At 34.1% G+C, this 14204-nt stretch overlaps 2 protein-coding genes and 1 long non-coding RNA gene across 4 annotated transcripts; all 3 read left to right on the plus strand.

Moving 5' to 3' along the window:
* Positions 1–590: 590 nt before the first annotated feature.
* LOC103146268 (uncharacterized) lies at positions 591–3149 on the plus strand. The gene is made up of 3 exons (XR_001663629.1): positions 591–669; positions 2568–2674; positions 2946–3149. It is a non-coding gene; the product is annotated as an uncharacterized LOC103146268 (long non-coding RNA).
* Positions 3150–4785: 1636 nt separating this feature from the next.
* On the plus strand, positions 4786–10030 carry LOC103146269 (lithostathine-2-like). 2 transcript variants are annotated; one of them, XM_007564109.2, is made up of 7 exons: positions 4786–5802; positions 6298–6363; positions 7046–7285; positions 7429–7507; positions 8823–8926; positions 9200–9565; positions 9725–10030. In XM_007564109.2, the coding sequence occupies exons 2-7, from the start codon at positions 6330–6332 to the stop codon at positions 9748–9750; spliced, it is 849 nt and encodes a 282-aa protein (XP_007564171.1). In that variant the 5' UTR covers positions 4786–5802; positions 6298–6329; the 3' UTR covers positions 9751–10030. The 2 variants fall into 2 exon arrangements, with proteins under 2 accessions (XP_007564171.1, XP_016532884.1); XM_016677398.1 differs by having other exon boundaries at positions 6320–6363.
* A 2018-nt stretch (positions 10031–12048) lies between these two features.
* Positions 12049–13239, plus strand: LOC107837593 (natural killer cells antigen CD94-like). The gene is made up of 2 exons (XM_016677399.1): positions 12049–12082; positions 12736–13239. Exons 1-2 carry the CDS (start codon positions 12049–12051, stop codon positions 13134–13136), a joined length of 435 nt encoding a protein of 144 aa, XP_016532885.1. The 3' UTR covers positions 13137–13239.
* The last annotated feature ends 965 nt before the right edge of the window (positions 13240–14204 follow it).

A 14204-nucleotide genomic window follows, 5' to 3' on the forward strand; every position in this document is an offset into this window, starting at 1 on the left:
GTCATTGAAGAGTGTAGGACACTCTTCCTACGCATCTAAAAATTGCAGAGTCCGGCCCTCGAGGACCGCAGTTTCAGACCACTAGTTTAAAGTCTTTGGCATCATGTTGCCTTATTATTTGATAATTTTGTCAAAACTCCAAAAATGTCATCCATAAGAATGAATTTTCTGGAAAAAAAAAAAGTTTTTCTGTGTTTCAGCAGCTCCGCAGGTTGTTCCAGCAACATCTTGCAGAAAAATCATTAACATTAACAATTGCCCAAGGGTGTGGATCATCAAGGACAAATTTATCGACGTTTTGGAACTTGCATGTGATCATCATAAGAATGGTATCAAACTACAAATGAGGGCTTTGCCAAGGGATTGTTCTGAGATTAATATCAGTACCTTCATATGCAGCAAAATTGTGGTAAACGCTGGTATGTGACAAACACTGGTATTAATTTTGACCATGATTATGAATATTGGTAATTAAAACCTAAATTAGGTTTAGGTTTTAATTCTGTAATTAAAACCTAATTACAGATTTTGAAAAATCTACATTTCTACATTGTGTGACCTACATGTTTGTTTTCATGCTCTAGGACAGGAACATCACGAAATATGCAGAAAATGCTGCAGGGGAATAACACAATGTCCTGCTTTATGCAAAAATAAGTGTGAAGACAGGTAACTATGTAAAATGCAAATTAGTTTTGAACATGTACAGCTGGGAAAATAAGAATTGAACTGACATAAGATGTATAGCAAATGTTGGTAACAATCAACTTAATTCACACATATATGGCATTGATACAAATTATACTATAAATGATATGTAGCCATTTTTATTGTGATACAGAAATTAGTCACACAAACTGATCAAGATCAATCAATCAATCAAGTTTATTTGTATAACACATTTCGGTAGCAAGGCAGGTCAAAGTGCTTTATATAATAAAAACACAAAAATAAAAGTCATTAAAAACAACATATACTCACCAAAACTCATAACAAACATTATATTTTGTCAAGTTTCATCATCAAAATCATCAATACACAATACAATAAATTTGTTGGCCAATGTTCTATTTACTATGGTTCAAAAGCAACTCTAAACAGGTGGTTTTTAGCCTTGGTTTAAAGAAACTCAGTGTTCCAAATCAAATATTAATGCACTATAAGACAACAGATCTTTAATGTATTTTGGTACAAAGCTGTTCAGTGATTTATAAACTAACAATATTTTAAAATATATTCTCAGAGCTACAGGGAGCCAGAGTATGGACTTTAGAACTGGGGTGATGTGCTCTTTCTTCCTGATTTTTGTGAGAATGCAAACAGCAGCGTTCTGGATCAGGATTAAATAATCAGTTAATCAGCATCAGCATTCTGGTCTTTAGCTCTTTCCACAGATTTTCAGTTAGATTAAAGTCAGGCGACATGTTCATTCGAGCAGTTTTAATTTCTAAACTAAGTGATGATTTTCATTTCTGTGTTTAGGCTCATGGGCTTCCTCAGAAATCCAGTCTTATTCCATCTTCATATGTTTCTCAGTAATATCCTAGGATATTTGTCTTTTCATCTTCCTTTCAGTTATTTGAAGCTTTACTGAACAAAATAGTCAAAAACAGCTCCAAACTGTGAAGCACCCATCTTCAGGTGTCAATATCTGTATTGTGCTCTGGAGGGATGTGTAAGGATATCACGGCTAGTGCTATCATCACTTAATGATAGCATTTTATGTGATACTTCTTCTAAACATGGTTTTATGGAGTGACTGCTACATTTTGGGCTTTTCTGAGCATTCCACATTCTGTAATTATTTCATTGGTTTGTTCAAATGTTCTGCAATAAACTTTGAATGAGCTCTGAAATGCTTTTACAAGGAAAGTTTATTTTTATAGAATATAAAAATTCGAAAGGTTTGCAGGGAAATAAAGAAGCAGAAGTGAAGAAGATTAAATTAAAAATTAAAAATAGGCCTATAATAAAAAAGGATAATTCAAGCTTACATACCAAGCAATAAGGCAAGTTAGATCAAGTTTATTTAAGTTTAAGTATAGCACATTTCAGCAACAAGGTTGAAGAATGTTCAAGGTGCTTTACGTGATAAAAACATAACATAGTCCCCAATTATCAAACAATCAATAAACACTATATTATGTCCTCAAACAGTGTTCCACCAAAGTTGTTTTCTAGAAGTTTGTTCCAGATTTGTGGTGCATAAATTTTTTTTTCTGGTTCTCAAGTTTTGGTTCTGGTTGTGGGGATGCAGAGTAGATTTGAACCAGAAGAATGAGGAGCCTTTTCAAATGCTAATTGATGTTTCTCAGATATTTTTGCTTTATTGCAGCCTTTTTCACACGTTCTTACTTACTGTGTTGCTTTTCTGTACTGTACTTAGCCTAATATGTGAAATACTTGAGTTGATACCAACATCTGGTGTAACATTCAAGTCAACAGGCTCATTAGAAATATTTGTTCAACAGTTATTTTCCCAAATGTAGATGTACACACACACACATATATATATTTACAAATATATAGTGTCCAATATTATTCTGTAAAAAGTTTTTCTTTTACAGAAAAAGTATAAAAATATCAGCCAAGCAGTTAAACGTTGACGTTGAAATAGAAATAAAAGATTCTACCTGTGACCTGTCTGAAACTCAAAGTGTTTTTAATGACACAGGTAAGTATTTTAAAACAAAACAATTACACTGTCCTACAGATTTTATGTGATATTTTTTACTGATTTTGTTGTGTCCTCTTGCTTGCCTAATTTTGGTTTTGCCTGCATATTTACCTATATTTGCAGATGGGACTATAGCTACTTTCTATTTTTATGTTATATTTGCAAATTAGCTACAATAAGACCATGATGGTTGTATGAAAGTGTTTCTAGAACAATCTTCTTATCTGTTTCAGTACAAAAGTAATGAATATTACTTTTTTGGTTTAAGGTTCATCTCTGCAGTTGTTTGATGAAACAAAAAGTTGGATTGAAGCCTTGCAATACTGCGATCAACTGAGTTCCTCTCTGGTTGAAATAACTAACCAGACAGTTTTGGAGGAGCTAAAGACCATCTTGGCAAACAAGACAGAACTGCAGAAAGAGGTCTGGGTCGGCCTTGAGCGGTCCATTTTTGGCACCAACGTAAAGTGGCAGTGGANTTTTAGCCATTTTACTTCAAAGTCCAGTTTACAATCTTGCCTGAATAGACCAGCTGTGGGATCATTGTTGAACCAATGTTCAACACACGAGGGCGCCAGAGTCACAACCTTAATATTTCCAACACTGACACTTTCTAAAAGTATTTCATGTAATCATCTGTTTAAAGACTGTTGGTGAATGTCAACATGTTTATGTCGACATAAACATGTTGACATTGTTCAACATGTTAGAAGCATACATAGCATGCTATGTATGCTATGTTTACACATAGCATACATAGCATACATAGCATGCTATGTATGCTATGTGTAAACATAGCATAATTTATTTATGTTCCTCAAAAGACATAGACACACAAAACTAATTTACCTGTTCCTGATGAGTTTGTCTTTTAGAAAACAGTTTTTACTAAATGCTTATGTCCACAATGTCGAAGACAATTTTGCACATTGTTTCTGTTTATAGCTTAAGAAAATTTGGGGGTGTGGTTATTATAGCTGGTTGTTAATATTCTATTTTTAAGGTGTCTCTGTAAAGCCTTCCCAGGAGTTTGAAGTCCAGATGAGAACAAAAACATTTATATATTTGAACATTTAGACTAATATGTCAATATTGGTCAGAGTCTTTGTAAAATTAATAACAATAAGTTAGTGACTGAAAAGAATAACAAACCAAGTGAACCAGTTTGAATCATCATGTAGGACTAATCAAAACTCTGATCTAACTTATTTAATTGATTCCTTTATGTCTGACCTTAGCTTGAGCTTACAGGTTGTTGTTTTTTTCTTTAATCATAGTAATACTGTGTGTTTTGTTTTTTGGGGTTTGTTAATGTCTATAAATTAAATGTATTGGGGTACCTGATATGTTAAGACGTTTCTCTTTAAAAAAATTCATTTGAATCCACATTTTTAACAGAGAATTTGGATTTGCATTAGTTCTCCAGAGATAAAGTCTCCTTTCATAACAACTATAATGATGACAGCTAAACAAAATAAGCTCCCAGTTGTGGTAGAGGTCTATCTAATCAAATAACATGATGAGCCCTGAACATTAGCAACTCCTGACTTTGCCTGGCGTGTATTTTTATCACATTTTGTAGACTTAGAGCAAGTCCTCTTCTTATTCATTGGGCACATTTGTGGAGGGAAGTACTGCAACGCAAACATTGGTATCCTCTATTTAACTGAAGCTATGCTAATGAGCTGTAAAATTCAATGGGATTTAAAAGTTATGACAAATTTATGGTTTATATTTATCACCAATGTGAAAATGTACAACATGACACTTTATTTCAATGCTTCTTTTGTTTGTCAGTGACATAGGCCCAATTTTAAGGAGTTAAATTACAAAGTCAAATTTTTTTAAGTCATATTTGATTTAAACATTTTTATAATAACTGAAGGAAATATAGTTACTTGATTGTGCTATAAAATGGCACAATGTGGTTGGAAAACACTTAATTTTTATCTTTAAAAGATACTGATCTCATCACATTGCACAGAAAGACACAAATCCAAATATGCAAGGCACAAACAAATAAATAAACAGAACCGAGACAAGGGATAAACTAATGTGTCAATAAATAAATAAAAAAGATCAAAATGATAAAATAACTAAAGCAAAAAATCAAATCAACATGGGATCACAACAGGTAGTTTGTTTCAGTCTATATTCTCACTATATGCTTTGTATGCCTGTCATCTGAAAACTCAAAATTGTCAGAAGGACCTTAAAGGTTTAGGAAAAATCTCCCTCAAATACCAAGTGCATGATTGCTGAACACAGAGAAATGTTACATGAAAAAGGACTGAACATAATAAGGGAATACTAGAAAAAAACCTAAAAGTATTTATTACCGTGTGTCACGACATTTCCTCCTAACTGGAATCTGTATTAGGTTTTATTCCTGTGTAAAGCAACTTTTAATCCCATGAAAGGTGTAATATTTGTAAGGCCCATTGTGTTGTTGACCTTAATGTAGCTGAGCTCTGGTACAGTGTTTTGCATAAATACAAATATAACCTTACTTCCCTTTTGGTAAAAGACAAGTTCATAAATGTGAAACATTCTTTCACAGGTCACAGTTTCACCATTTAGGTACCAAGGAACACCTTCCTAAAATAATGTACTTTGGGGTAACATGAATGTCCTTGAGTGGACCATTCAGTCCCCAGATTTAAATATTAACTAAGATCTTTGAACACATCTGAAAACGGCAGTGCACTGACGCTTGACATTTTACATTTGAGAGTTAAAAACTGTAGGATCAGAGGCTATAATTGCTGTTAAAATTATTTCAGAAACGTATTGAGAAGAGTCTGTGAAAACATATATACACATAATTTTTGTTTTGTCATATCTCAACAATTGGGGAACCAGGAAAGCTAAAAAAAAATGTAAATATTACTCAAATATAAGTCATTAACTGGGACACAAGGCTGCTTTATTACACAGGCGTACCTGCTTTCCATAATAGGGCTGATCTTTGAAGAAAATGTAAATACCTGTTTTCCTTCTGAAAAAAAATGGATCATGTAGGTTTGGTCAGTCACATAAAAAGAGATTAAATGTTTTTAAAGTTCACTCTCAAGATCTATGCCTCTTCTTCTGTGACAGCTCTGTCTTCTGCTCTGCTTCACCAGGTGAGTTTACAATAAAGCCAAAGAGCATTAAATACTAGATATTATTTAAATTCAAGATCTCGAATAATTACTCTGTAATTCATAAATAGATGTCGAACTGCAAAATATATTGAATCACAGTCATGTTCAAAATATCAGTGTGTGCAATATTGCAAATGTAAATGATAACTTCAAAGCAATATTTGGTAGGATATTACATTTTAAGTGTTATGCATTCATACCCTGCATATGAACATGTTTAGCAAGTTTGATGGACTCTTAACTACCCTTGATGTTTACCCAAAATGTATATTTTACATGGGTAATGGAGCTCATGGAGAGGAGTGGGGGGATTCATGCATTGGCAGAGAAAATAATCTGGATTAATAGTAATCAATACGATCCTTGCTATTTTCAGTTCAATACAAGTTATTAAGCTGCAGCAGAAATTCTGTTTATGCAAAGAAAACAAAAACCATCCTACTACTGACAATCATTGTTCAATCATTTTCTTAGACTTTCTTTCCATTTCTAAAAGGTTAAAGACCATGGATCATCGGATCATCCTGCTACTGTTGCTGAGTATGTTCCTGTATTTTATAATTTTGTGTTCCTTTATTCTCTTTATAGAAAATATATAATTATTTATACATTTACTCAGATTTATTGGTTCTCTAAACCTATTTTTCATTTAAATTTTGTGTTGAAAGTGTCTGGCTTCATTCATCTTTCCACTATTCCACTAGTCCAGAAGTGTTGTACATCAGGAATTGATTGTATAAATTTAAATAATTAAATAATTAATTATAATTTATAATAAATAATTATAATTTATTTATACAATAATTGTCTTGTACAAACTTACATCAAGCATCCTGGCATTTAGCAAGCTACCCTGTAAACCTGAGCAGCAGAGGACAGTAGCTGTCAGAAACTTTATTGCTATGAAACTTTTACAGGTTGAAAGTCACACATTACGTATTCTTCTTTGTTTATATAATTTAGCATTGTTTAGAAAACATAATATGGCTTATCAATATTTTGTTGATAAGAAGTCCAAATCCAGCCATCTATTTCAAGTATTTTGAAACCAGTAAAGTTTCCTGGTTTAATTTACAAATATGATGCCCAGCTTTAATCTTTAACCTTTGGTTATTATATTCAGGAAGTCGTAATACCAAACTATTGTACTCTGTCATTTTATATGGTGGATCCATGAAAATATAGAATATATAACCCCTCACATTATTTCCCTGTGTTTTAGGAACCATCCAGCCACTTTCTGTTGCAATAGCAGAGAGTGGTTGTACAAAGGAAATCACCATTGGAAATTGCTCAAAGGCATGGATCATCAATAGCAACAAAATTAATGGCATAGATGTTTTGAAAGTAGCATGCAGGCATTTTAACCCAAGCAAATTCGAACTGGTATTAAGAGCTTTGCCATGGGATTGTTCCTCGTCAAATGCTGGTACCTACCCATGCCTTGAAGTCACGGTAAAAGGTGATATGTTTTACATGCCTTAGTTTTTGTCATGATTATAAATGTTGTAAACTAAACCCTGAATTATGTGCCTAAAGGAAAATGTTTTTGAATTCTCTATATTTTCATATTGTATAACTCAGATGTTTGTTTTCATGCTCTAGGAAAGAAATACAAAATGTGTAAAAAATGCTGCAGAAACTTATGTCTTGCTCCAGCTTTTTGCAAGATCTGTGAAGAGAGGTAATTACGTCATGTGGTGATTATTTTTAAACATATACATGGGGAAATAAGCATTGAACAAGTTAATGTCAGAAAATATGCTTCTTATTGGGTTACTCACATATAATTTATAGCAAATGTTTGTAACAATCTACATAATACTCTTAGAGATGACATTTATCCAAATTACATTCTAAATTTTAAGCTGAATAGCTTTCAGAATGACTACTGAACATGCTTACTGAGAAGATGCTTATTGATAACGGTGACACAGAAACTAGGAACACAATCTGACACATTCTTCCTCACAAGCCATCTTCAAATCTAAAAGGCTTTGGGGAAAAATTATGTATAGGTAAAGAAAATTATCTTTTATTCTTTCCATATTTCAGTTGAGTGATTGGCTGGGCTATTCTAACAGTTCTTACTGTTTTTCTGTGAAACCAAGTAAAAGTTTTCTTGGCTAAGCTTGGGTTGATTAGCATATTAAAAAATCTAACTTTATTTCATATTCAGATGTTTATTAATAATGTCACGGGATATTTGTGGTTTCATCTTCCTTTTGGTGATATAAAGTTGTCTTACAGCAAATGCTCATAAACAGCCCCAAACGGCAATGTACCCACATCCAGAAGTCAATGTCTGTATTTTAGTTTGTGGAGATGTGCAGAGCCATTCTTCCTGTAAAAGTGTGTATGTTGGGGTCAGCAGCTCCAGTCCTAAAGTGCCTCTATCCTGCAACTTTTGGAGTTATCACTGCTCCAACACATCCAAATGAAGAGGATGAAAGCCTTCTTTTACATGTCAGTAAGTTTTCAAAAGGCCTTCTCGTTAAAAAATAATTGGATTCAGATGTGTTTCAGCAGGGACGCATCCAAAAGCTGCATATCAAAATGTGTTTTTATCCATTGCTGATGGTGTTATTTGCATCAGCTGGTTGTGATGGTTTGTAGACCTTTTTGTTTTAACCATGATGACATTCATGCTGTAGAAGCTTGAAATAAGAAACCTTGATATATGCCATCACCTGGGGCTGAATGCAAGGATAGGTCTTTTTTTTTTTTTAAGTTTTGTCAACACTTCTGAAGTGGTGTGTTCAGTATCCATTCCCTGTGTTCTTATCATGTCTAACCTAATTTATGGATTTTTTTGTCACACCTCTGCATTTGTCAAATACTTGATTTGTCACAAACATCTGGTGTAAGTCAACAGGCCCTTTAGAAATATTTTTACTGAGAAATGATTTGTTCAATAGTTATTTTCCCAAACATACACCTACACACACATTTATTTATGCATAGTGTTCAATATTCTTCTGATCAGTTTTTTATTACAGAAAAGAGCAATACAGTGCATCAGACTTTCCACTACAAGTTAAGATAGAATTGAAAGATTCTATCTGTGATCTGTCTGGAACTGAAAGTACTTTTGATGAAACAAGTAAGTACTTTAAAACAAAACAATTACACCGTCCTACAGATTTAATGTGATATTTTTTTACTGATTTTGTTGTGTCCTCTTGCTTGCGTAATTTTGGTTTTGTCTGTATATTTACCTATATTTGCAAATGGGACTACAGGTACTTTGTTTTTTTATTGTTATATTTGCAAATTAGCTACAATAAGACCATGATGGTTGTATGAAAGTGTTTCTAGAACAATCTTCTTATCTGTTTCAGTACAAAAGTAATGAATATTACTTTTTTGGTTTAAGGTTCATCTCTGCAGTTGTTTGATGAAACAAAAAGTTGGATTGAAGCCTTGCAATACTGCGATCAACTGAGTTCCTCTCTGGTTGAAATAACTAACCAGACAGTTTTGGAGGAGCTAAAGACCATCTTGGCAAACAAGACAGAACTGCAGAAAGAGGTCTGGGTCGGCCTTGAGCGGTCCATTTTTGGCACCAACGTAAAGTGGCAGTGGACATCGGGAGCCAAAGCTGAACAAGCTAACTGGATCAGCAGTTTTCCGGCTAATAGTTTCAACAATCACTGTGGAAAGATTGTCTGGAATAAACAGTCACGAACCATCCAGCTGCTTGATGCCAACTGCCATGATAAATTACCCTTCATCTGCCAAGGTGAGCTGCTCACAGTAGAGTCCAGTTTGACATAACATTTAATTATACTGGAAATATGTTTTAACGAGAAGCTTGATATAAACAATGGACACAAAAATTTGACTAAAAACATAAATCAAAATACATTAAAAATAAAACAACTGTGTCTTTCCTTTACAGATAAGACTGAGATGCTTGAAGACTAAATGAATTTTACTCTGGAGGATTATTTTGAATCACTGCTGGTGTATTTCTTGCATGCCTTTCAAATTAAGTTTTGTGTTTTGCATTTCTTACATTTTTTTTTCTTTTGTACAGCATAATACATAGGTTAGACATCTATTGTTATTTAACTGTCAGTTTTGTTGAAGATTAGCTACCTTAAAATAAATATTTCATTCCTTGTCTTGGTTTAGAGAATATATATATATACTCTCATAATATCTGTTGTTTAAAACAATAAATTGAACCTAATTTTATCTAACATTGAAGGCGTCCTGTCTCACTGAGTCATGGTTTCTCTAAAGGTCTTTAAGTACAACCTTACTGAGGCTGAAATAAACAGCAGTCTGCATCAGCATGAGCGTTGCTGACGCAGGGTATGTGTAGGACATGTCCACCGCACCTCCTTCATCTGTGCTCTCTAGTGTCCCCCATATACGCTACATGCGCTACAACTGTTTTCCACTTCTTGCTGCAGAAACCAAGAAAGCAGCTAAGCAGCCAAAAGTAACAAACTCTCAATAAAAGGCAATGGGAAGTTAAAGAAACCATAGCAACTGTAATGCTGACAACAATTAAAAAATGTATAAAAAGTGAGTTTACATCTGTAGTTTAGGCTCCAAGCCCCCACAATAGAAAACAACTTTAAAAAAATGCTAGATGGACGTATTTCCAATTTTTTTTTAATTGTCATGACCAAATATTGTGTATTTTATCAGGGTTTCTCGTGCAATAATTTGATAAGCCGAATTAGCTAACTCTTGAGTTTCCCGATAGGATCTGAAGCTCTGATGCAAAAAGAGTTTGACTACATTTTAGTGTTGATTTTATGAAAGTACAAATTGAAGATAGGGTACAACAAGCNCTTACTTCCCTTTTGGTAAAAGACAAGTTCATAAATGTGAAAAGTTATTTCACAGGTCACAGTTTCTCTATTTAGGTACCAAGTGACACAAAACCTGCTACTTTCACCTTATTAAAATAAAGGCCTATGTAATTTTTGCCAAAAGTTTCTTTTTTCTTTTTTTTTTCTTTTTTTTTGCCTAAATCATCTTTTAGGAAAGAAGACGTGGGGGTTTGGGGGAGTTAGTTGTTTCTGCCAAAATCACTTTTGGCAAAAAAAATAAAAAATCCCTCTGACTTAGTTTATTTTAGGAAATTGTGATGAACAATCGGTCTTTTTTATTTTAGAAGTGTTTAACATTTTGATACACAGTGCCTTTCAAACATATTTACCTTTTCACATTTTGTCACAATACAACCACAAACCTCAAGGTTCCTCATGGAAAACTTCTGTCAACATCAGTTTTCAAGTTTTGTCACAAATTCTGAATCTGATTTAGGTTTAAACCTCGATTGAGAGATTGTAGTGCATGAAAATGCTTTGATCCAAACCATTCCTAGTCCTGTCAAGATTGGACTCCAGAGTATAAGGCTGTCTTTACAAATTTGAAATACTCTTTAAATAAAGATTCTATCCAGATATTTACCAAGACTTTATGCACTATTTACTGTACAGAAAATATACAGATCAGTTCAGCTACATTTCAGGAGTGGAGCAAAGAGATTGTTGCTGCCAGGTGATGGACAGGACTAGTACAAAAGACTGACGCTCTTTTTTTAGAGCATTGAGAAGACTACTGCACAAAAGAGAAAGAAGCTTTGGCAATAGAATGGGCTCTAGAGTATTATCCAGATCTAGATTATGGAAGATCTCCTTTGGTGTTCCTGTGAAGAGTAACTACATTGAGGCAGGAGGCTGAAAGCTTGTTTCATGTACTGGGCATAGATTGTCTCAATGGAGGAAGTTTGTAACCACTAAGACCTTCCTTAGATCTTACCTACTATCTAAAACAAACAATAATCGTAGAAAGGAATGGACAGAGAGGTGATAGACCACTGCTGATGGAGCTCCAGCACTGATCTTCGGTGAGAGTAGAACACTCCATATGTAGGATACAAACATTTCTGCAGTACTCTACTAATCAGGCTGTTATGTCAGACCAGTCAGAAAAAAGCTATTTCCCAGTAAAATAAACATGACCCCTAAGAAACAGAATTCTCTGATCTGATGAAACAAGACTAAAGATAAAAGATTATGTCTTGAGGAAACCAACCACCATCCATCAGGGGATTGATACCATCAGCAGAATGAAGCATGGCAATGAAAAGATCAAGGCTTGAGAATATGTTTCAGTGGTAGGAAGTTGGGGTCTATTAAAGCTGCAGCATGTAACTTTTATAAAGAATATGCTTTTTACATATTTGTTGAAACTGTCACCATGCCGTGGCAGTTTGTAATGGGACAGGTAATCTGTGAAAATATCAATCTCCTCCATCTCCTCCCTGAGCTACTGTTACCATCTGAAGAAATGAAAAAATCCGACCAAAACAACCAGTCAGAAACCGGAGAAGCACTGTCCATCAAACTCATGCACTTGCCTCTGGGCAGAGGAGCTCGACTTTTTCACATTATCTGTTTCATACCACACTGTCACGATATAGAAAGAGTTTTAACAAATACATTAAAAATATATTTTTTATAACATATGCACTCAAAAAAATGAACTTAGGGGGTTATTAGATTAATAAAAGAATATCATGTACTTTTAACACAATAATTTCATGTTTTAAACAAAAACATAACAAAATCATGTTGAACAAACAAGAAATTCATCAACTTAACGTTTATGAAATTGAATCATGTTGAGATAACACGATTCATTATAGTCAGACTGATCTTGTGCTGNTTTTTTACTGATTTTGTTGTGTCCTCTTGCTTGCCTAATTTTGGTTTTGCCTGCATATTTACCTATATTTGCAGATGGGACTATAGCTACTTTCTATTTTTATGTTATATTTGCAAATTAGCTACAATAAGACCATGATGGTTGTATGAAAGTGTTTCTAGAACAATCTTCTTATCTGTTTCAGTACAAAAGTAATGCATATGAGTTTTTTGGTTTGAGGTTCATCTCTGCAGTTGTTTGATGAAACAAAAAGTTGGATTGAAGCCTTGCAATACTGCGATCAACTGAGTTCCTCTCTGGTTGAAATAACTAACCAGACAGTTTTGGAGGAGCTAAAGACCATCTTGGCAAACAAGACAGGACTGCAGAAAGAGGTCTGGGTCGGCCTTGAGCGGTCCATTTTTGGCACCAACGTAAAGTGGCAGTGGACATCGGGAGCCAAAGCTGAACAAGCTAACTGGATCAGCAGTTTTCCGGCTAATGGTTTCAACAATCACTGTGGAAAGATTGTCTGGAATAAACAGTCACGAACCATCCAGCTGCTTGATGCCAACTGCCATGATAAATTACCCTTCATCTGCCAAGGTGAGCTGCTCACAGTAGAGTCCAGTTTGACATAACATTTAATTATACTGGAAATATGTTTTAATGAGAAGCTTGATATAAACAATGGACACAAAAATTTGACTAAAAACATAAATCAAAATACATTAAAAATAAAACAACTGTGTCTTTCCTTTACAGATAAGACTGAGATGCTTGAAGACTAAATGAATTTTACTCTGGAGGATTATTTTGAATCACTGCTGGTGTATTTCTTGCATGCCTTTCAAATTAAGTTTTGTGTTTTGCATTTCTTACATATTTTTTTTCTTTTGTACAGCATAATACATAGGTTAGACATCTATTGTTATTTAACTGTCAGTTTTGTTGAAGATTAGCTACCTTAAAATAAATATTTCATTCCTTGTCTTGGTTTAGAGAATATATATATATACTCTCATAATATCTGTTGTTTAAAACAATAAATTGAACCTAATTTTATCTAACATTGAAGGCGTCCTGTCTCACTGAGTCATGGTTTCTCTAAAGGTCTTTAAGTACAACCTTACTGAGGCTGAAATAAACAGCAGTCTGCATCAGCATGAGCGTTGCTGACGCAGGGTATGTGTAGGACATGTCCACCGCACCTCCTTCATCTGTGCTCTCTAGTGTCCCCCATATACGCTACATGCGCTACAACTGTTTTCCACTTCTTGCTGCAGAAACCAAGAAAGCAGCTAAGCAGCCAAAAGTAACAAACTCTCAATAAAAGGCAATGGGAAGTTAAAAAAAAACTATAGCAACTGTAATGCTGACAACAAAAAAATGTATAAAAAGTGAGTTTACATCTGTAGTTTAGGCTCCAAGCCCCCACAATAGAAAACAACTTTAAAAAAATGCTAGATGGACGTATTTCCAATTTTTTTTTAATTGTCATGACCAAATATTGTGTATTTTATCAGGGTTTCTCGTGCAATAATTTGATAAGCCGAATTAGCTAACTCTTGAGTTTCCCGATAGGATCTGAAGCTCTGATGCAAAAAGAGTTTGACTACATTTGTTTAGTGTTGATTTTATGAAAGTACAAATTGAAGATAGGGTACAACAACCATAAAAACAGCACCAAGTAAATGTAGTCAAGTCCT

The sequence above is a fragment of the Poecilia formosa genome, unplaced genomic scaffold (genome assembly GCF_000485575.1).
Source record: "Poecilia formosa unplaced genomic scaffold, Poecilia_formosa-5.1.2 Scaffold155, whole genome shotgun sequence".
In the NCBI taxonomy this organism is placed as follows: domain Eukaryota; kingdom Metazoa; phylum Chordata; class Actinopteri; order Cyprinodontiformes; family Poeciliidae; genus Poecilia; species Poecilia formosa.